This window comes from Equus asinus, chromosome 1 (genome assembly GCF_041296235.1).
Source record: "Equus asinus isolate D_3611 breed Donkey chromosome 1, EquAss-T2T_v2, whole genome shotgun sequence".
Taxonomy (NCBI): Eukaryota; Metazoa; Chordata; class Mammalia; order Perissodactyla; family Equidae; genus Equus; species Equus asinus.
Window position 1 is genome coordinate 127,314,620 of NC_091790.1, and position 24,371 is coordinate 127,338,990.

Sequence of the window (24,371 nt, forward strand, 5' to 3'; positions counted from 1 at the left end):
TAGTCCTTGAGGTGCTGCTAAGAAATGAGGTAATTAATAGGTTGTTAATTAAACACTAAGGGAACAGTTGAAATTCTATCAGTTTTGCCTTTTGAAATGTATCCTGAGGTTTTCAATTTTCTAGAATGGTAGATTTTTCCATGAAAATTATTTTAAGCGTTCTTCACACTGGCTACTTACAGAAAGAATAAGCATTTGAGAAAACAGTTAGCACTAGGCAAAAATACTCTTTTTAGGCCTTCCTATCTCCTGAACAGTCTCCGACATAGCCTTGTCTTCTATGCGTGGCTCACTCAACAAATGCAGGGCTTACCGTGCACTTAAGAGAGGTCCAGACTATTTCAATTTTTTGATATTCCTGATATATAAGAAATGAAGAAATAATTTCTAATCAGGTTTCCAATAAGGTGACAAAACTGTGATATATTTTAAACGTTGACATTGAAAAATTATGCTTTTAAACACACATAAATAAAAATACACAATGGCTCGTATCTGAAGATGACAACAGAAGTCTAAATTTTGAGGCCCTTTGCCAAAATAATGCCATGGCTGAATAATCCCCCTTTGGTCTCTCTGTTATTCTTCATATAAGAACAAATTTTTTTTCTCATAAAAATTGAAAATTAGGTCTATTTTAGGAATATATAGACTTTAATGGGGGTTCTTTGTTAATTAGAGAAACAAATCTCTAATGATGGAATGTCATGAGTTGAGATTAATATTTGGGGGGTTTGGTCCAGTGCCCCTCTGAAATCATTCTACATGTTCACCTCAGTTACCAGTTAAGAGCGTGATATGTTTTAGAAGTTAGCTACTACTGTGAGTTGGCTTTGCATATGAAATAATATTAAAATAACTTACAAACTATTCTAATTACTTTAGTGGACAAAATTATTCAGAATTTTCTTGTACAGAGATGGCTAGATTTTATAGTACCCATTCAAAGGCATCGAGAAGTCCCCTATGACTCTCCCAGATAGCTAATGATTTTTACTTAGATATCTAATGATTGAAATTTCTTTCGTTGGGGCCGTTTTACTTGAAAGCCCAAAAGAAAGGACCTAGGCTACTCGACACGTATATGCTCTAATATGAAATTGCAGTCGTCTGAGATTTCAGTTAGCTTTTCTATTCTACAGTATGATAGTGTCAAAGCTTCCAACAACTCCAAAATATGTCTGGAGAAAAAGCTTATATGGTACGTTGCCTTCAAATTCAAGATCTCTAGATTTGTATCTACCTTTGTCTACCTGGTTTTCCTCTTGGGGGATTATATATATGTAATATATATATAGCAATTATTTTCAATGTGTAAAATATTTTTTTATATAATAAGACATATAAAATACTACTAGTCCATGGCAAGTACACAATAAATGGTAGATATTATTATAAATGATTAGTTGATTGTTATTATAATATGCATATCTTGAAAACTACAGCAATAATTCTTTAATTGCAGCACTCAAAATTCCTTTTGGTTAGAAAGTCTGTAAAAATTTTGGCATGCATATATTACCAAATATGCATATGAAAACTCAATGGAAATTGTGATCAGGAGTTGAGAAATTCATGAACTAAATGCTTTTCCTAGAATAATAGAGATCTTTGGCATTCACCATCTAATCTAATATGATTCATTGAGAAAAAAGTAGGTAAGTCCATTTATAGAATGACCAGGAAGAGGCCTACTATACTGAAAAGAGTTTAGGATTTGGACTCAGAAACTCAAGTTTAAACATGACTTTGAACTTACTTGTTCAGTATGACCTTAAACAACTTAATCTTATTATCAGTTTTTAATTATTTTATTTTATTTTTTGGGGGAAGATTGGCCCTGAGCTAATATTTGTGCCCATCTTCTTCTGTTTTATATGTGGGATGCCTGCCACAGCATGGCTTGATAAGCGGTGCATAGGTCTGCGCCGGGAATCTGGACCAACGAACCCTGGGCCACGGAAGCAGAGCATGCAAACATAACTTCTAAGCCACTGGGCTGGCCCTTATTCTCAGTTTTTGACTCTGTAAACTGAAGATTAAATATCCATACCATATTGGTTTGTTATAAGATATAATGAGTTTAGTTGTTTCAAGTACAAGACACAAATAAACAAAATCAGAAATGAGAGTGGGGATTTACTAGCAAACTTACAGAAAAAAAAGAATTATAAGATAATACTATGAACAATTGCATGCCAACAAATTAACCTAGATGAAATAAAAATGGACAAATTTCTAGAAACATGCAAGTAAGCTGAATCAAGAAGACATAAAAAGACCTATAATAAGCAAAGAGACTGAATCAGTATCAACACCCCCTCCCCCCAAAAAAGCTCAGAATCAGATGGCTTCCCTGGTAAATTCTACCAAGCACTTGAAGAATGAACACCATTCTTCTTAAAATAATACCAAAAATAAAGGAGGAGTGAACACTTCCTAATTTATTTTATGAGGCAAATATCTTGATAACAAAGTGAGACAAAGATACCACAAAAAAGAAAACTATAGACCAATATCACTTATGAAGACAGATGCAAAATTCCTTAACAAAATACTAGTAAACCAAATCCAATAGCATATTAAAAGGATGACCTAGTGAGACTTATTCTAGGAATGTAATGTGATTTAACATACTAAAATCAATGTAATACAGCAAAACAATAGAGTAAAGTGGTGAAAAACATTATGATCCTCTCAAGCGATGCAGAAAAAGCATTTGACAAAATCCAACACCCTTTCATAGTAAAAACACTCAGAAAATTAGGAATAGAAGGGAACTTTATCAACATGATAAAGGGTGTATTTATAAAACCACAGCTAACATCATGCTTAAAAGCAAAAGACTTCAAGGTGAAAGACTGAAAGTTTTCCTCCTGAGATCAGGAACAAGATAAGGGAGACTATTTTTACCACTGCTATTCTACATTGTACTTAAAGTTCTTGCTAGAGAAGTTAGGCAAGACAAATAAATAAAAGATATTCAAATTGGAAAGGAAGAAGTAAAACAATTTCCATTCACAGATGATATGACCCTATATATATAGAAAATACCAAAGAATGCACAAAGAAATTAATAGAGCTAATAAACAAATTCAGCAAAGTTGCAGGGTACAAGAGCAACACAAAAAATGTCGGTTGTGCTCTATCCACCAGATATGGCCAATCTGAAACAATTCCATTTGTACCAGTGTTCAAAGAACAAAATACCTATGAATAATTTCAAGGAGGTAAAAGATTGCTTGTATAGGGGAAAACTACAAAACTTTGCTGAGAAAAGAACAAATGAAAAAAAAAGCTAAATAAATGGAAAGATATCCTATGTTCATGGATTGGAAGACTTAATATAAGGTTAAGACGACAATACTACCCAAAGCGATCTACAGATTCAATGCATCCTATCAAAATTCCAATGGCCTTTTTTTGCAGAAATAGAAAAGCTGATCATCAAATTTATATGTAATTTCAAAGAGCCCCAAAGCCAAAACGAAAAAGAAAAACAAAGTTGGAGGACCCACACTTCCCTATTTCACAACAACTTCAAAGCTACATTAATCAAAACAGTGTGCTACTGGCATAAAGACAGACATGGATCAATAAAGCAGGATTGAGACTGCAAGAATAAACCCTTACATTTATGGCTAATTAATTTTTGACAAGGATACCAAGACCATTCAAGAGGGAATGAATACTCTCTTCAATAAATGATGCTGCATATCCATATGAAAAAGAATGAACACCTATCTCACAAGCTATACAAAAATTAACTCAAAATGGATCAACTACCTAAAAAAAGGGCTAAAACCATAAAACTCTTAGAAGAAAACATAGTGAAACATCTTCATAAACTTGGATTTCGTAATGGATTGTTAGATAGGACACCAAAAGTATGAAGAATGAAAGAAAAAATAGATAAATTAAACTTCATTAACAATTTAACTTTTGTGGATCAAAGGCCATCACTAAGAAAATGAAGAGATTTCAATGCTTCTATAAAGTACTTGCTCATTGGTAATCGCTCAGCAGAACAGGACTAACTTTATTTCAAATGCTGTAAAAAGTAGATCTCTAATTGTGCTACATTTCTTCACATGGAGTATTAGAATTATGATTGATTACTATATGGTGTATTTTCTAGAGTATCAGATCATTAGCAATTTAAAGAATGATTCAATAACTACCTACCAAAAGCCAGGGGAAATATAATGGCCATTTTAATAGTGGCATAAAGTCTTTACTAAATTATCTTGAGATAATAAGGGTATTTTATATTCAGACTCTTGAAATGTCTAACCACAAGATCACAGTAATCTCTGTTTTTGTTTCTCTCTCATTGATTTATTATCCCCTGGCCTGGAACACAACCTTGGAAAATGACATTAAAACAGTTCAGAATTGCTTTTATCTACATATGTTTGCAGTGAATGAAATATTTCTTCTTCATAAACCCAAATCATGGAAATAGTTCCCCCCAACTAAATTAATAAGAAAATTTCCTTGGAAAGTACTTGACCATGGGCCTTATTCCATATAAACTGCTGAACCATTTGGTTCTTTTAGAAGACAACACTATTAACAATGGATAAAGGATGGCAATTAAATTAAGCAAGAAGTATTTTATTCAGTCTTCTGGAAGATAAAGCTCATGGGCTAATATAAATATTACAATATTTTTACTAAACATCATTTTAAGAGGTTAACTTTTCTTTTCAATTCTCAATTCTACACATCCAATTACATGAGAACAGAGGTATACTTGGATGGGTGATTAGATGATTTTCCCAATGCAGAATTAATGAAACCTGAGCCTATTGATTGTTGTGCATTTGAGTGAGCATTTATGGGCATCAGCTCCTGCCATAAAGGAAAGAACTGGTTGAACCCCCCAGCAAAGAAGCTTTTTCTAAATATAACACGTTATTGTTTTGTTAGAAACATTGCTATCATTTTAATACCTATGACACACCGAAGAAATTCATTTACATTTATTCATGTCAAAAGGAAAATTAATGTTGTGATCTTGAGACTTACAAAGTATTATAAAGCTCTCTACAATTATCATTAATTAGTACTTTAAGCAGTGATTTCATCTTGAGGTTCAAAGAAGTAAATGACTAAGCCATACAAGTAGCCTGTATGTCTGGAGACCGAGCTCTATGATTAGGGCTGAGTGTTGTCAGAAAAAACAATGGAAACTTGCCTTGTCCCTGTCATGCTAAAATATACTGCCTAATAGATCAGAAATTAAAATTTAACCTATTAAGAGTAATCCATTCATGTAGTTAAAATGGTTTATCAGAAAGTTCAATTTTTGTATATATTTTTTTCATATTTATTTCATTTTCAGACATATTTAATCATTCACTTGAGGAGGAAGAAGAAGGAGAGGGAGGGACAAGTGTAACCACTTTTAGCTTCAAATCTTCTATTTTTACTGAATTTTTATTCCCTCAAAAGGGTTATTTATTGGTCTTCACAAAACTAAGCTTTTTTTTTTTGAGGAAGATTAGCCCTGAGTTAAAATCTGCTGCCAATCCTCCTCGTTTTGCTGAGGAAGACTGGCCCTGAGCTAACGTCTGTGCCCATCTTCAGCCACTTTTTATATGTGGATGCCTGCCACAGCATGGCTTGACAAGTGGTGCACAGATCTGCACCCGGGATCCAAACCGGCGAACCCCGGGCCACTGAAGTGGAAAGTGCGAACTTAACCGCTGCACCACGGGGCCGGCCCCCAAAGCTAAGCTTTTATTTGCCACGTCATAAAATTTTTTTCAATCAGAAAAATACTGAGATGGCAGTTCTATAATCTATCTTAATAATTTCTTATACAAGAGTCCCCCTTTATCCATGGGAGATATGTTCCAAGACTCCCAGTGGGTGCCTGAAACCTTGGATAGTACCAAACCCTATATATACTATGTTTTTTCCTATACATAAATATCTATGATAAAGTTTAATTTATAATTAGGCACAGTAAGAGATTAACAACAATAACTAATAATAAAATAGAACAATTATAACAATATACTGTAATAAAAATTATGTGAATGTGGTCTTTCTCTCTCTCTCAAAATACCTTACCCTACTGAAATCACTCTTCTTTTCTTCTCAGATATGGGAGATGATACAGTGCCTCCGTGAGAAGACAAAGTGAAGTGAATGATATAGTGTCCCAGGTGGGATGGAGCAGGAGGACACAAGATTTTATCATGTTACACCAACAGCCCACAATTTACATCAAACCAAAAGCTTTGGTAGAGAGAAGAAAATCATCAACAAAAGGCAACCTACTGAATGAGAGAAGATATTTTCCAATGATATATCTGATAAGCCTTAATATCCAAACTATATAAAGAATTCATACAACTCAGTATCAAAAAAACAATGGATTAAAAAAGGGGCAGAGGACCGGAATAGATATTTTTCCAAAGAAGACTTACAGAAGTCAACAGACAGATGAAAAGATGCTCTACATCACTAATCATCAGGGAAGGCAAATCAAAATCACAACAAGATAATGTCTCATACCTGTCAGAATGACTGTCATCAAAAAGACAACAAATACTAAGTATTGGTGAGCATGTGGAGAAAAGGGAACTGTGGTGCACTGTTGGTGGGAATGTAAATTGGTGCAGCAACTATGGAAAACAGTATGGAGGCTCCTCAAAAATTTAAAAATAGAACTACCATTTGATCCAGCAATTCCACCTCCGGGTATTTACCCAAAGAAAACAAAGACAGTAATTCAAAAAGTAGCTGGGTATGGAGGTGCAAAGAATATGGACTCCTATGTTCATTGAAGCAATATTTACAATAGCCAAGATATGGAAGCAACCTATGGATGAAGAACATATTGTGTGTGTACACACACACACACACACACACACACACACACACACACACACTGGAATATTACTCAGTCATAAAAAAAGAATGAAATCCTGCCCTTTGCAACAACATGGGTAGACCTAGAGGGTATTATGCTAAGTGAAATAAGACAGAGAAGGACAAATGTCATATGATTTCACTTATATATGGAATCTAAAAAACAAAACGAACAAAAAAGACAAAAGAGAAACAGACTTATAGATTCAGAAAACAAACTGGTGGTTGCCAGAGGGAGAAGGATGGAGGGTTGGACGAAATAGGTGAAGGGTAAGATTAGGAGGTACGAACTTCCAGCTACAAAATAAATAAGTCACAGGGATGTAATGCACAACACAGAGAATACAGTCAATAATATTGTAATAACTTTGTATGGTGACAGAGGGTTACTAGACATTGTGGTAATTATTTCATAAAGTATATAAATGTTGAATTACTATGTTGTACACCTGAAACTAACCATAATATATGTGAACTATATTTCAATAAAAAATAATAAAATAAAACATGAGTTGCTTATTTCCAGAATTTTCCGCTTCACACTTTTGGAGCACGGTTGACAATGGGTAACTGAAACTGCAGAAAGTGAAACCGTGGGTAAGTGGGGGACTGCTGTATTGTTTTCAATGGTTAAGGTTAATTTTTTCAACTGTTTTAATTTGAATCCCTCTCAACTTGTCCTTGAGGTTAAAAGAAAATAGATAAAAATTTTCTTTGTGGTTTACAGCTTCCGGCTAAACTACCTCGGTTTATTTAGCCAGTTCATTTAAGATTCAGTTTACCTCACCACACTTGTTTCTAGCACTCTCCTAATTCAAACTCCACACATAATTCAAGATACAGAGGAGCACCAAAAAGAAAATGCTGTTTTCTTTAATAGGGCCTCATTTGATGCAAATGGAATTAATGTTGGCAGTGTATGGAGGTGCAAAGAACCTATTAACCTGGACTTCAGGTTCCTCATCTTTGGAATATGGAATAAAATAAACACCAAGCCTACAGAAAATACGTGGTTTGGATCTCAACCAAGCAATTTCATATGAAAATATTTTATTAGTTTATGAGGCTATAAAGGTATTAAGTATAATATATATGTATATTGTATGTAGGTGTATGCATATATGCCTATTAAAAAGTATATTTTGATGCTGAATATAACAATAAGAAAATATGAAGCCACTATCTGAATACATTGTGATGCTACTATATACTTTATGTCTCAAAGTATATCTCCAACTTTTCCAAATCTTTATATTATAATCATTTTAGTTGTGTGCTAATTTTTTTTTTCAGAAATAGCTAATGCAGATTAGAGAATCCTAAATAATTAGTAATTTTTAGAAATATAAATAAATACACAAAAGTGCCTGTGTGTTGGGAGGGGATGCATTTGGGAGAATATATATGTAGATTTATTGTAGAGTCAGTTACAAACAGCACAACTGTTCAAAATAGAAACTATAGTGAATTGTTAAGAAACTAATACTATCATAAAATACTTAAGGAGCTAATGAATGCTAAATAATGCTCTAAGTTTTTATAACTGTGTCAGTAATAATCAATGCTCTATTAATTCATAACGCTCCTGTGTTAAACGGGCATGTCCAAATATTTAGTGTTACATTTTCATCAGAGGTCCTGCACTGAATATTAGGAACATAAATCTGCTTCTTATAATTATGCTTATTTGCATATTTTGAAATGTAGATGTCTTGGAAGGATAACAGAAATGATCTGACTTTTCCTTTTCAGTCTGAAAAGCTTTGTTTTGAAGTTAATCCTTAGATATTGATTATAATGAAATAGCAGTGATAACTACTGAACACTAAATTGATGAGATCAACTTAAAAACTTTCTGGTTTTCACTCATTGACATTTGTATATATGTATACATTTGTTTTGATTTTTATTATATCCTAATAATTACCATGTCATTATTCTACTGAAAACACTTTAATGTAGTATTTCCTGTTTCCATTTTAAAACAGTTGCATTTTATTTTATTTATTTTTTTGCTGAGGAAGATTCACTCTGAGCTAACATCTGTTGCCAATCTTCCTCTTATTGCTGAGAAAGATTCGCCCTGAGTTAACATCTATTGCTAATCTTCTTCTTTTTTGTATGTGGGCCACGGCCACAGCAAATGGTCACTGACAGACAAGTGGCGTAGGTCTGTGCTGGGAACGAAACCCAAGCCACCGCCACCGAAGCAGAGCATGCTGAACTTAACCACTAGGCCACCGAGGCTAGCCCTAAAAGAGCTGCATTTTAATGTGCAAGATTTTAGTTATAAAGAAGAAATATCATGAGAAACATATAGTAGTAAGATATGAAGAAGGTAAGAGCTACAGCAAGAATGAGGCTTCTATTTTTTACAAGAGAATTGAATTTAATATATAAATAATCTCTTGTGCCATACATGAATACCACTATTATAAAACAGGTTATTTCATCAGAGTCAATTTTAATAGACTGATTTCTTATGCTGCCTTTCACAGAGAGTAATGAAAATAAAACAACTCCTAATAATTATTATTCTTCAAGTCATACTTGGGCATCACAGTCATTATTTCTTAAATCTGTATATTCTAACAGAAATAAAATTGACAGAAATAAAATTTCTCAATTTAGGTTATAAAGATTACTCTCACAAATAGACATTAATGGGTTCCAAAAATCTTAAAAATAGCTATCAAAACAGCAATCAGTGAAGCAAAACATATTCTTGTAAAAATCAGCTCATGAATACCATCTGGTTTGCAAGAGGATCCTGGTTTAAATTCTAAAATAAAAAGATTTTAATAAGGAGTTTGCCTATTACTAAAAAAAAGCTCTAAAATTGTTCAGTAAGTCTACGGGTAGGATGAAACAGCTTTAACACTTAACAACCTATGTATTTTTAAGGTCATACAGAGGTGACAACATTTTAAATGTAGCTTATTTTAGTGCAAAAAGTGCTGTGTAGCAATATTGACAAAACAGGCCCTAAGTTCTGAAGTATATGTCTTTTTTGATAGAAAAATTATTTAAAAATGTTATTTTTAAGTTAGAGAAATCTTGGAATGAATTAGATCCCTTCTAGCTCCAAACGAATTCTTTGAATTTGCACTGCTATTTCTCCCAATGGATAATGTCACTTTCTCCCCTGATTTTGCAGGGAATGTGCCACACTAACCTTCCTTCCTGAAGTTATTGATCACCTGGGGTAATGATGTAAATCAGTCTCTTTGTGTAGAAGGAAGAGAAAGGGCATGAGGACCACATTTGGGTGCTCTGGTTTATGAAAATTTTGTAGATGCGATGCTAGATATCGATCCACAAAAATACCCAATTGAAATAAATCAGAGAAAGTGTGGTGTCATCCATTCAGCAAATGGAAGAAAAACACAGAGGACAAAAGCAGAAGGAGAAATTGTAACACTGAACTACACAAAAAGTGTAGGGGGAGCATGAATAAGATTTTGCGTACTTGCTTTATTTTTATTTTTTGTTTTAGGTGGAAGTGAGAAATTGGTGAATCCCCCCAAAATGAGAGCAGTTTGATGGATAAAGAGGTCTATTCACTCACTAATTTGTCAAATTAACTTACTGTTACAGAGAACCCACTACAAATCAGGCATCTTTCTGGGCATTGGGGATAAAGCAGTGAATGTAATAAAAATTCTCACCCATAAATTCTGGTGAGGAAGACGATAAATAAAATTACAAAGGAACAGATATAGGATTTTTGATGATGATATGTGACATAGAGAAAAATCAAGAAGGGCATAAGGATAGCATGTAAGAAAGGTGGGTGGCTTTCAATTGGTCAGTCAAAAAAGGCCTCATGACCCAAAACAGTACATTTTAAATGGTTATGGAGAACAGGAATCTGAAATTTCTAGAGAGGCAGCATTATATACTCCACAGAATAAGAAAGGCCCACAGTTCATAGGAGATTGAAAATTATTTCTACCAACCCAAAAAGTAAAGCTCTTTAATCATGGCTGGCAAATTTCTGCTGAGGAAATACAGAGATTGCCAAACGTCAACCTGAGAAAAGAGAATCAACATTACCCGATATCCACAATTGCCAGACTTAGTGATGGGAAGATTATAGCTGTTTCTTCATTCAATCATTACAGATAGATATTTGACCATTTTACACCCATTTTTAACTATCCAGCTTCCATACTTCTTCGTGTGCTTTTTTTAACTCATGATGAAAATACATTATTATGAAGTCACATCTAAGTAGCAAGCTTAACCCCATGGGACGGAATAAATTTTGACTTTGTTTTAATTGTTATCTCTTGGGAATTTTCCCGGGGAGCAGGGAAAAAAAGAAGTTTTTAATTATTAAAGCTCTCCAAAAAGCTTATGAGATATTTACCATGGGAAAAAATGTGTATGGAAAGAGGACCATAAATAAACAAACCAAAAAATAGTTCACATTTGCCTGTGAACAAACAAAAAGTGCAATAAACTGCTTTCATAGGTGTTATGGGTTGAACTGCCTCTCCACTCCCTCAAAAAAAAGATATATTGTAGTCCTAATCTCTAGCATCTAAGAATGTGAAACTATTTAGACATAGGGTCTTTACAGAGGTAATAAGGTTAAAAGAAGGTCATTAGTATGAGACCTAATCAATACAACTGGTGCCCTTATAAAGGAGAAATTTGGACACAGAGACAGACACATAGAGAGGGAAGACAATGTGAAGAGATGCAAGGAGACCGCCATTTACAAGCCAAAGAATACCGGAGGTGAGCACAAGCTAGGAGAGAGGCTTGAAGAGCCCTCAGAAGATACTAACCCTGTTGACACCTTAATTTTGGACTTTTAGCCTCTAGAATTGTGACAATAAATTTCTGTTGTTTAAGCCACCTGGTTCATGGTACTTCATTATGAGAGCCCTAAGAAACTAACATAACATGTGGCCAAGAAGAACAAAAGGAGCTCAGTGGTAGGAGGTAAAGAGTGAACTCTGCCTCTCTGCTTCATCCTGTACCTTTAGATTTTACCACAGTGTCTGGAAAAGAGCAATGAATGAATGAATGAGATAATGAGTGAATGCAGGCAAGAATAAATTAAAAAATGAACAAACCTAACTGAGAGGGATTTAAACTGGAATTTTAGAGTAAGCAGCCGGAATGACAAGATAAAAAGACACCAAGAAAGGTACTGAATTATTAAGAAAAACCAGAGAATGTTCAATATGTCCCAGAAGAGACTAATAAAGTATAAAAACTGTACAGTACAGAGGCTAACATTCTAATTCTGGCCAGGCTATCAGTTTATTAAGGAACCGTGATAAAGTCACCAGCCTACTCGGGCCTTTGTTCTTCATCTATAAGCTGGCTGGACAGTCTAACAGCTAAATATCATTCAACTTGTGTTCAGTGTTTCAGATGTCTATACAAAAATAAAGAAAGCGGAATTGACACTTTAAGCAAAGGAGATATCAGTTTAGAGTATCAACAGGACTTGCTAGGAACAGGTCTAGAATCATGGCAATGAAAAGGTACGCAGAGGCTTTTATTACATGCTTTATCCCATTGCTTCTATGCTTATACTCCTCCCCTTAATACATTTGCTAAATAAATATTAAGGGCCTACTTTGTGCCAGGCGCTGCTCTAGACACATGGGACTACAGCAGAAAATGAAGCAAAACTCCTGCTCCTGTCGAGGTTATGTTCTACTGGAGAAGAAAGATGACATTTGATATATATATATATATATATATATATAAATATATAATATGTTCATAAGTAATATATACAGATTTAGAGGGTGCAGGGATGAGGACTCATGGTGAGAGGCAGAATTATTTAGAGAACGAGGTAAGGAGAACCGCTTCTGTGGAAGTGAAATTTAAGCAGAAACCTGTACACAGGAGTGAGCAAGGCAAAGATCTCGGGAGAGAGAGATCTCAGCATGGGTTCTGGGTGGGGATGAGGTGGGCACATCCCAAGAACAGCAAGGTCAGCAGGTGCAGCTAAGCGAGAAGGGGACGCAAATGTGGGGTGTGATGGATGAGGTTGTGAGACAGACAGAGACCAGACCATATGGGTCCTTGTTAAGAAATTTCTAGTATATTCTGAATTTGATGAGAATCTACTGGAGAGCTTAAACTATGGGGTGTGTGACATAATCTGAGGTAGATTTTAGATCACCCTAGGTGCAGTTAGAGAATTGATTGTAAGGCAGGCAAGACTGGAGGGAGTCCAGGGGCTAGTGCACAGTGTAAATCTAAAAAGATGGTTGCTTTGGTCTGGGCTCCCCATAGCCAAGGGAAATAAATCCAAACTCGAACTGGGCAAATCCGATCCCCTCTGACCTGTTCCTTACTTACCTTTCCAGTTCATTGACAGTAAACCTTTCTCCTCCTCTTTGCTTTATGTCTGTTCAGCAATATGAACCTTTGCACATTCTGTTCCCTCTATTTAGAATGACCTCTATTTTTCTCTTCATGGTCCAGTAGAAATGTCACCTTCATGTTTCAGAACCTTCTCTTTGAAACATTTCCTCCTCTTCCAGGAAGAGGAGATCTTACCACAGAATCTTATATAGTATAAAACTGATCTTTCATGCTGTATTTAAAGTGTTACTATGTTGTCTCAATGCTTACTGAATGGTGTGATTTTTTCTCAACTTTATTGGTCTGAGAAAATTAACAATATGTAAATTACTGAGCCAAATTTCTTAATTAAACTCACGTGACTATCCTTACAGTACAACTAATATCACCCCATTAATTAAGAAATTAATTTAATTTAGTTTAAAATACACTCAAAGCATGTATAGAAATTTGCAAATAAATAAATTATAAAATTCACTCTTAGAATCTAAGTTTCTAAAATGCTAAAAACATTGCCTGTATATGAAATGGTCTACCTTGTGTGTGAAATAAAACAACATCTTTGAATCTGTATATAATTATTCCATATTAAAGCATGCACTGAGTTTGACCAACTAGAAAAAGAAACTATTGAATTGTGGTCCAAGGCTAAATACACTTAGGATTTTTCAGGCTCAGAGTATTATTGAGTAATACACTCAACTTCTTTTATTATTAGGTGGTTAATCAATATTACTGGTACAATCAGTAATACAACCCATACAACCCACTGTATCTTTTATTTCACACTTGCATATATGAAGTGAAACCTGTGAGGAAAAAATATTGACAACTTAAATCTCTTCTTTAACTGAGTTCCTTTGAATTAAGGGCACAGGGCCATATATTAACTAAATGATCAATCTATCAACTGGAAAAGCCTTTCTTTCTAATGACTGAAACCTTGATTATTACTTTAAAATACTGTCAAAAGACACATTTTCAAAGTTTTCCAAGTAATTTTTGGGTGAATTCTTAAGCCACAGTTATAAAAACAAAGACTTATATAACATAACTCAGTTAAAAATCGCTTCTCACAAGAGATTTAATTCTAGAAACAAAGCCATAGATAAAATAATTCTATGGAAACTGAATTAAATCTCAATGCACCAGTGGTTCCCTGACTCAATAGTTATGACCTCTGTCCTCTACATGAAGACAGTTTTACTTGTAGAATATACTATTTGAGGAAGTACATAATAACAAAATGCCACTCTGAAACTAGAAAACTTAGACACAAATTTGAAACTTATTAATATGACTATTGATATGTCTGTATACCTATACATAGACTTACAGTCATATATAATGGCATATTTTTCAGCCCACAATCAATGTTTAACACATACGGGTCAGTGGTAATATAGCAATATCTCCGAAAAACCTATTTAGAAGCTTCAGGGTTTGAAAACCCAGAGTTCAGAAACCAGTGCATTATGGGAACTTTTAATTTGAACATAAATCTTGTTTTAAATTGAAGTATGCTATTTCTCAATAATCTTCTAAAGAGTTATATATTAGATTTTCTTAAGCAAGATATATTTGCTTTTATAGCTGATTAATAACATTTCTTATTCCCAGCTATAGAGATCTTCACTAACGTGTTCAATAGATCTAGATATGTTCTTTTTCCCCTTGAAGCATAACTATACGTTATTTCATTATTTAAATAATTAATCTCTATTATTCGAAGAAACATAAAAATTTCAATATTCAAAGAAACAAAAAAACACAAAATTCTCTTTGCTTCTGTAAGCATCAGAACTAAGGCTTACCTAAGCTTAGGTTAAGGAAGTTGCCAGAAAAAAAACACAGCCATGCATCACTTAACAATGGGTATACATTCTGAGAAATGCATCGTTGTACAATTTCGTCCTTGTGCATAGAGGGTAATTATTTAAACCTCAATGGTATAGCCTACTACACACCTAGGCTATATGGTACAAATCTTATGGGATCATCCTTGTGCATGCGGTCCATCGTTGACCAAAAGGTCGTTACGTGGTGCATGACTGTAAGTATGAATGAACAATAAAGATTGTATTACACTGTCATCTGCCTGCCCTAGAAAAGTTCTCTTTTGAACAGCAAATGTCCTAAGCCCTTTTATGAAAACATTCTGGCTGGAGGAAGAAGAGCCTGATCAGATGACCTTCAAGGACTCTCCCACTAAAGAAGTCCAGTCTCTAGGGGTCTAAATTTATGGTCATCCTTTGCCTTATCGTTTTATGTTCAATGCTTATTCCATCATACTTGAATACAAATATCAATTAAATCACTGAAACCGCAGTCTACAATTGACACTTAGGAGATTTCAAGATTAGAATAAAACTTTAATCTCAATAATCCATAAAATAATAAACTTCTTTCTCATTTTGCCTCACATAACATGTTCTCTTTTTTTGGTATTTTGAAGTGATGTATACTTTTCTATTTTTTCCCCAAATTTCAAATGAAATAGTCCTCAGGGAAATTTAGTATTAGCTTTCTAAGGTAGCAGGAGCCTTATTGCCTCCTAAATCTGCAAACACATCGTCCACATCAATTTATCTATTGTCTTCTAACTGAAAAGAATCACTCTTACCGTGTAGCCCTCGGTATACTGAAAAGGAGCCCTGGAACTTTCATCTGCTGTTGGACTCAGAGGCTTGGGGTCAGACATGGACCGCTGCATCATCTTGGCTGTTTTAGGACTTGCTGGGGGAACTTTAGCCATATCTGGGTGCAGTACTTTCTGTGGACTTATATCATCAGGGAGGGGTTTTTCATAAGGTACAAAGGCAGATTCTAAGGCTTTGCCTGGTGAAAGTGGTGAGATGGGTGAATAAAGGACCTTTGGAGATTTGGGTGGGGAAGGAGCCAGCTGTACTGTGGAATCTGCCCGAAGGTGAGTTGAATAACCAATCTCTAAAGGTGTTGGGCGTTTCTTGTCTTTGGGTGGAGATGTGGCACTCAGATATTGAGGACTCTGTGTGTCTGAATCTGCTTCTGTCTGACATCCTAAACTTCCCCCTTTGTAAGTCTTTTCAGGTGCTGAAATGTGTTTAATTATTTCTACCTTGGCATCCATGCGTGCCCGTACTGAAGGTGTTCTTATGGTTCCAACTGGTTCAGTTTGCACAGATATCTCTGCTACGGTTTGAACTGCTATACTGGAGACTTTGGAAAGGGGTTTGGTCTTGTCAGCCTCTGTAGTGCTGTCACCATATTTCCCTACACGAGCTTTTCTCCTTGATCTAGTAGGCATATCCCATTCATCCTGATCTTCATCATCAGTTTGGACACTTGTATCGACACTCTTTTTAGTTCTCCTCCTCCTACTCACATAACTCCGATCTGCTGCATCTTCATCATCAGTTTGTACACCACTGTCCATTATCTTTTTAAAGCAGTGAGGATCATCTGCCATATTTTCCCCCATCTCATCGTACTGTCCACGGACTTTAGCTCCAGAACTTCTCTTTTTGGGTTGTTTTTCGTCTTTTACAACAACATCTGCTAGAGGTATTTCTGAAACAGTACTCAGGATGCCAGGTGGGGCAATGTACTGAGTAACACCGTCAGACTGAACTGTGTACCATCCTTGGTTTTGTGGTATTTCAATTGCCACAACAGCTGAGGCTGTGGTGGTTGTATCTTCAGTTGCCCAAAACTGACTGCCTTCTGGGGCAGCATACTGACCTTCCAAAATTGCTTGCTCAGTAGTGGTTTGTGGAGAAGCAGTTCCAGAAGGATCATAGTTATACTGGTAGATCTGGCGAATCTTTTGCTCCTCTAGCTGCTGGTGAAGCTGTTGCTGCAGCTGTTGGATCTGCTCAAGCTGTAACTGTTGCTGAGCTAATGTTTCCTGCCTCATCATGAACTGGGCTTGACGTTCTTCTTCTTGCTGATAGAGAAGGTGCTGTTTCATAGACTGCAGCTCCTCCAGCTTTTTTTGAACCATGATCTTTTCTTGTTCTCGGAACCTTTGAATTTCCTGACGTTCCCACTCTAATTCCTCAGCAAAACGCTGCTGCTTAATTTTTTCCAGTTCCAAGAGCTCACGCTCCAAGTCCAGCTGCTGTTGTTGTTTATCTTCTTCAGGGACAATTAAAATACTACTGTCATCTCCCACCACTTCAGAAAACACTTCGGATGCTGTGGTTAAAGTGGGAACTGAGTCTACTGTCTCAGCAGCAAGAGTCTCCATAGTAATGGTTTGCAAACTGGCATTGATATCAATACCAGTTACTGTAATGTCCATTTCAGATGCACCTGTTGTTAGGAAATATGATCTAGGCATTGGCTGGCTCTGGTGCAGGGCGGATAATGAAGTCACTGTGTCAGTTGTGTGCACACCAGACAAATCCCTCACAGAGGTGCTGAAAATGGAGCCAGGTTGTGTGGTGATAGCAAATGTGGAGGGAATTGGAGTTGCTACTGAAGAATAGACAACACCATTAGATGACCTCAAAACATTCCCCACACCATACTGGGATCCTGGAGGTGGAGTCATTCTTGCTGTGGAATACTGTGGGGTACTAATCCCAACTCCTGAAATGACTTGTCGTGTCTCTGGATATGGACCTGTAGTCTTGCTTGAATAATCCATTACCTCACCTGAAATACAGGGTAGAGTTACAGTCCAGTTTCCAGAATGAAGGATGCTTTTTTGGGTTTGAAAGCCCTCTCAATCTTGACAAACACAATGAATAGGACTGCATGCAAATCCACAGGCTAACCTAATTTGATGCATAATAAAAGCAATGTTGAACATGCAGGCACATACAGACTATTTTGGGCAGAACAAATTAAAAAATGAAGAAACAAAAGTGCACATGTACTCCAAAATACGTTGCCAAAACATCCAAAGAAAGAGAAAAAATAATAAAATTGGAAAAGGGGCCGCATTTTCATCCTGAAATGAGATGAGGAACACCATAATGATATTTCAAGGAAAGGTCTGCTGCCACATCATACTGACCTGTAGTAATTCTCCCTGAAGTTAGATCTACAGCTGCATCAGTTCCTCCAGAATAATCAAAAGCATTCTTACTTTTATAAAAGAAATGTCCAGCTTCTGCTAAATTAGTGTCAGACATGGAAGATTTCATTCCCCCAATCCCTCTATAACCATAAGGCCCTGATCGATCATATTGATAGTGGTCATCTCTATAACCAAAACGGTCCTCAGGAAGTGTAGTTGCAGGCTGCTGTGCTGTGCAGCTCCTTCCAAAAGGTAACTTATAAACCATATCACAGCACACGGCCCTTCTTCCTGCAGTCAGATCAACAGGTTTTTCATCATCTTCTATTATTTTGGTCACCACACTTGAAGTAGACTCATCCACTGTTACAACAGTTCTCTGAGACTTTGTTGTACTGAGATCCACTACTTCCCCATCAGTGATCCCCTGGCATGTGGTGCTATCAGTCCATCCACTTGTGACACCAACAGGAGGTGCAGTAACAGGTTTTGTAATAGCCAATGTCATTGCATGTGCTGAAGTACCTAAAGATAAGTTTATTGGTGCTTCCTCCCTAACTGTAGGAAAGGCCTGGCCACTTGGTATCTTGCATGGGGGTTCAGCATGCTTTGATGCAGTAAGCTGGAGTGGTGCTGCTGTTGCATGTTCTACACCCACTAGGCTTTCTGTGCCCACAGTGTAACTTTCACTAGCTGTGCACGTGACAACAGTCACTGTCTCGGTGACCAGAGATATTGGAGTCACTACTGACGAAGTTGCACTGAGATTTATAATAGAGGGTTGCACAGCACTAATTTGTCTCCCATAAACTTCATTTATTGTGGTCTGCCTTTTCATATCCATTGCAGAAGCAGAAAGATCCATACATTTTTCAGTTACATTAATTTCTACTTTTGATACTGTACGCAAATCAATGGCATCACCAACAAGTTGCAACTTTCCAGTTTCTTTATGCTGATGCTTCTCTAAATGTAGGTTATCTAGAGCAAGAGGCTCTGGAGGAATTGATACAGAGACACTGCTGAGACCCACACTGGGGATTAGACTTCTGGCTGCTGAAACCTCAGCCTTGGAAACTTCGGTTGTGGTAAACTGTGTAACTGAAGTTGGGGCTGCTTGAAATGATGATAATGTGGTGACAGGGATAGTGGAAAATGTCTCCAAAGTGCCTGAAAGGTCAAGGCTCTGTTCTGAAGAAGTGGACCTTTCTGCAGCTGTCACAGGAGGAATTACAGAAAACACTGATTCAATGGAAATCAGATCTTTGGGAGGTGATCTCAGGGGCCAACTGGTAATTGCCTGACTACTTGAAGAATCTGTTGGAGTCCCAGGTTCAGATGGCAACGTGATAACAACGTAAGTTTCCATAAGGGATTTGGAAAATCTTGGTGAGGACTTGTTAGAGTGAGGGGAAAGTGGGGAAGTCGGGGAAGGTAATTTATAATCTGCTGAAGTCACTAAATTTAATGTCATATTTGAAGTTAAAGATAGTCCTGTTGGTTTGGGGTGCGTATCTGTTGGTTTTTGTGTAGTTACTGGAAGCTGAGGAACTGCTGGTTTAGGGGCAACTGGAGGTTTGCTTGGCTCGGGTCTATGTGTAAATACAAGTCCGGATGGAATTGAAGATGGCTTAGGAGGAACAGGAGGAGGTGCAGTGGTACATATTTTTGTTACAGGTAACCCATTACTCCCTAGAAAAGCTGTGGTCTCCACTGTAGTAACAGCGTCAACTAGAGGTGTTGCTGTAGTAGTTAGAGTCACTGGAGCTGTAACTGTTAACTTTCTTTTAGGATGAACAGTTGGTTTAGGTGAAGTCGGTGGAGGAAGAGGTGGGGGAGGTGGGGGAGATGGAAGGGGAGGTGGAGAAGGAGGAGGAGCAGGAGAAGGAGGAGGTTGTGCTGATGTATCCAAAGAAGAACTTCGAAAGAATGCATGAGTTCTAGTTGGAGGAGAGGAAACAGAAGGACTGCCAGAAGGCAAATGAGATGCAGGTTTTACTTGACCAAAGACCTCTCCAGATATAAAGCATGCAGTTGAAACCGGTTCCTTCATTGGAAAGGCTATTACAGAAGAAGGTGGTTGATCAAACACAATTTCAGATAAGCTAATTTTTGTTAGTTCACCCTCAGACTCCTTCCTTTTATCCTTGTAAGCTTCTAAAACTTCCAGAATAATTCCATTCCCAGTTTCCTTCTTGGCTTTCTTCACTGGGTCTTTTCCAGATAGAGATAAGTCAGTGGAAATAGCTTCAGCAATTAACCCCTCGGGTTTAATTCCTACAGATTCTAGGACAGAAGGTTCCATATCAGATAAGGAAATCACAATATGATCAGCACTAGTTCTACCATCTGTTGTGGCAGTCTGATCTAAAGATATACTTATTTCTTCTGGATAGTCTATAATGCTGCCTGGAAAATATGTTGATGAAGAAATTTCCTCAGAATTTTCAAATTTAGTTACTATGTCCGCAGGCTCGGTATAAACTGTGGTTATGCTATCCAGGGTAGTAATGGGTGAGGAGCTATCTGTGGTACAAACTGAAGAAACAGATGATGTAAGAGAGGGTGTGTCAGAGGGTGGGACACTTTCTGAAGGCTCAGAGTAAGTCAGAATCAGTGATTCATGGGCAATTATCTCTTGAATTTCTCTTGCATAATCGGTTACATATTCATCCTCAATTTCTCCTGTTGAAAAATGTTGAGTTATTTTAACATCTGGGATAGAGAGTGTTGCACTGCTGGTTGAATCTGTAAGAGATGTTCCTGAGAGAACACTTGATGTCAAAGATGCATCAGGCACCCTGTCAAAGTCCATGGTGGACTCTGTCATATCATCTCTGATGGGGGGCTGGGTCAGACTGCATCCAGGTATTAATTGCATCTGTTGCCTCTTCATGAGTTCTTCATAGGCAGCGTCAGCATCCAATAATTTTTTTTCTTCACTGGTAGAAGTGACCATACCACCCAGATCCACTATCTCGTGGCTTTCTGGGATGATATAAGAGCTTGAAACAATGTCTTCTTGAGGCACAACAGAATGTAAGCTTTCTAACTCATAAAACTCTTTCTGGAGGTCTGTAATTTTCTGCATTGGATCTTCATAAATCTGTTCTGGAAGTCTTATTTTTTGCTCTCTCCCTCTCTGCTGCATAAATCCATTTTGATCTTCTTGCCTTGTTAGCAGACTGCCATCTACCGAACCATTATATGTGTCCTCTACTAAAGATTCATAAATATAATCCTCGATTAACATTCCACCATACAAAGGCTCTTTTTCAAAAATTTCATCTCGTTCGTTTGTAGCTGGAAAAGCTTTATATTTGTGGGGTTTATGCATCATTTCTTCATACATCTCCTCAGCACTTTTTAACGCCTTTTGGCTACCTTCTTTCTGCATAATAGATTGCTCATCTGTCGGTGAGTATAAAGACACAGCTGTGGGCAATTTATAAACTTTTTGCACTTCTATTATTTTTTCTGGGCTTATTTCAAAGCCTTCTGGGTCTGACTCTATGCTAGGTGAATATTCAGAACAAGAAGATCGATGGAGCTCCTCCATTTCTGCAGCTTGACGTAATTCTTCTGTTGGAGATGCATCTTCAATGGGAGAGAGATTACTGGGTGGTGTCTTTGGTCTTTCCCTCCTTCTCTGAGCCCGAAGTTCTTCTTTGTCTTTCTTTGATTTCTTACTAGAAGTCTTTCTTTGTTGCTGTTCTAATTCTCGCTGCTTTTCTTGTTCCTTTAATAATTCTTCTTCTTCCCTCAATTCTTCCTCCTCTGAAGAATCTTCAATAGTAGGCAAAAGAGGGCCATGTGATCTGTGCCGAGCTTTGCGTTGCTGTTTGCTCTCTCCTTTTTTGTGACTTGGGCTACTGTCACTGTCCTCATCAAGTGATGACACTGATGTCGGGGATGTGCCAGGAGTGAAGCTGGAAGCATGAAGACTAGAAGATCCTTCCCCCCTTGACCTATCTTCTGGAGAGTCTGTTAGGCTTTCCATTTCTAATTCTGGCTCTTCATCAAAATACAAAGCTGTTTTTTTCTGTGATGACTCTGCAGAGTATTTGTCTGCTATTGTGCTGTTGAGTTCAATCGTTTTGAATCGACGTAGCCCTCCTCCTCCAGCAACTACAAGTTCTTCACTCTCCTGACTTTTAGTTTCTCTGTATTTAAGTTCAGGACTTTCATCAAATGTCTCATCATCTTCATCATGCCACGAATGGCGTCTCCCTGCATCATCATCAAAACTTGCACTACTTTTTCGAGTCAATCGCCTGTGTTTTCCCGGGGTTACTTTCCCTTTCCCTTTTGTTTCTTCCTTCCTCTGGCTCTCAATACTACTACTAATCTCTTTGAGCTGGTTCCTAATGAATTCATCATCTTCAGAACCAGAAGCATCTTCATCAGCACTCATTTCTATGATTTGTTTTCGAATAAAGTCCTCTTCTTCTCCTGATCCTTGACTATCTTCCTGTTTGTACTCATCACTGCTTGATGAACCAACACTAGTTCTCCGTTTTCTTTGTGGAACAGGTGAGTTTTCACTTTCGCTACTGTCTTCAACTGAATCATAAGGCTGTCTTCTTGTAGTTATGTCATCAACAAACTCAGACTTTTCTTCATGGTCCTTTCTGGAAGGAATGTCTTGTTGGCTCTCTTTTTTAAAAGTGTCTTTTTCTTTTTGACTCTCTTTGAGCTCTTCTTCTGCAATTGGTGTTTCAGAAAAACTTTGAGTTTTCTGTTGGTCCTTAGGCTCCTCAGGAGAAACCACAAGGGGCTCTGTTTTCTTTTCTGATTTTTCTTCAACAAGAGTACTTGCCTGAGCTTCCAAAATGGATAAGACTGTACTTTCTAACTTAGCCAAATCTGAGGGGCTGGAAGGGCTGCTTTCTTGTGAGAAAGAGTCCTTTTTGAGTCCTTTGAGCAAATCCTTTTCATCACTTGGAATAAGACTAGGAATTTCACCAAGTGAACTTGATATTCCATCAGAAGAATATCCTGTGTCACTCAGACCTTGTGGGCTTTTCGGCTGCTGAGAACTTGAAGTGTCTGATTTGTCATCTTCCTTTTCCTAGCAGAGAGGAAAAGATACAGGAAAACTTAACATGGTTAAACTAATAACATGGCCTCTCCATTACTCCCAAATATTATGAACTGAGGAATTTTTTTAACTATATGCCAGCATTTAAAAAAAATCTTTGAATGGACACAAAAAATGAAAATAATTGATATATCTTGATTAAGGTTAGTTTTCATTTAACCTAAGTTTAATTAAATGTCAATTCTCAATGACATTTGATTTTATTCCATTAATACGCTATCCTTTTACACTTAAATACCATTTTCCTTCAAAAACATGATTATCTTTCTCAGTACATTTCCTTTGGTAAAGAGTTCAAATTGTTGAAGAAAAAATTTAATAAGTTTTCTATTAACATAACTAATACTTTTGGATTATGAGGACAGGCAAAGAAAAAAGAATCAGAGGATGGGCTTTGTACCTGGCTACGAGTTGTATGGGGTGTTGAAAATTTACTTAACAGAAATAAGCAAGTACCATGGCCATAACGATATTCATCTCACCTACCACAAAGGATTTTTTTTTGAGAGAGATTCAAACAAGGCACTGCCTTTTAAGACATTTTGAAAGATGTAAAATGCTATATTTACTTGGTACTGTTGTTAAAATTATTATTCTTTATCACTTGAAATGAATGTTTAGAAATTACAAACTTTGAAAAAGTTATGCAACAAGTGGTCTGACTCATCGCCTTAGCCAAAGAGAAATATCAGCTATTATTTTTGTAGCGTTGTTAATCACATTTGTCTTCAGCATCCCACCTTAAATATACATAATGAATATCACTTATAAATATCTCCTGATTTTCAAAATACTTGGAATTTTACTTTCACACTCAATCAGAGTCAGCTCCCTTCAACCAGTATAATAACTAACTTTTGTGATTAGGAACATGGGCTTTTCAGGGAGCTGGGTCATTTAGGAGACAAGCTACAGTCTTGATCTACTGTTTTCCTTGGGCTGTGATGAGGCCATGCCAGCAATTTGGTTTAAGAATCAGAGAGGCCTTAAATGAAAATGTTAAACACAGAGACTTTTTGCATAAGTCCAAATTAAAAA

The 24,371-nt window shown here is 36.7% G+C and overlaps 1 protein-coding gene across 8 annotated transcripts in view; it reads right to left on the reverse strand.

Moving 5' to 3' along the window:
- The window catches only part of PCLO (piccolo presynaptic cytomatrix protein), a 377,354-nt gene that overhangs the window by 175,835 nt on the left and 177,148 nt on the right, over positions 1-24,371 (reverse strand). For 7 of the 8 annotated variants that reach the window (XR_011502753.1, XM_014843189.3, XM_070507394.1 and 4 more), the window contains exons 5-6: positions 18,230-23,303; positions 15,851-17,865 (exon numbers count right to left, since the gene is read on the reverse strand). Coding sequence is in view for 7 of the 8 variants with exons in the window: in XM_014843189.3 (XP_014698675.3) it covers positions 15,851-17,865; positions 18,230-23,303 (7,089 nt within the window). In the remaining variant the exon portion in view is untranslated. The remainder of the gene's footprint in view (positions 1-15,850; positions 17,866-18,229; positions 23,304-24,371) is intronic. The other variant, XM_070507399.1, reaches the window with a different exon arrangement.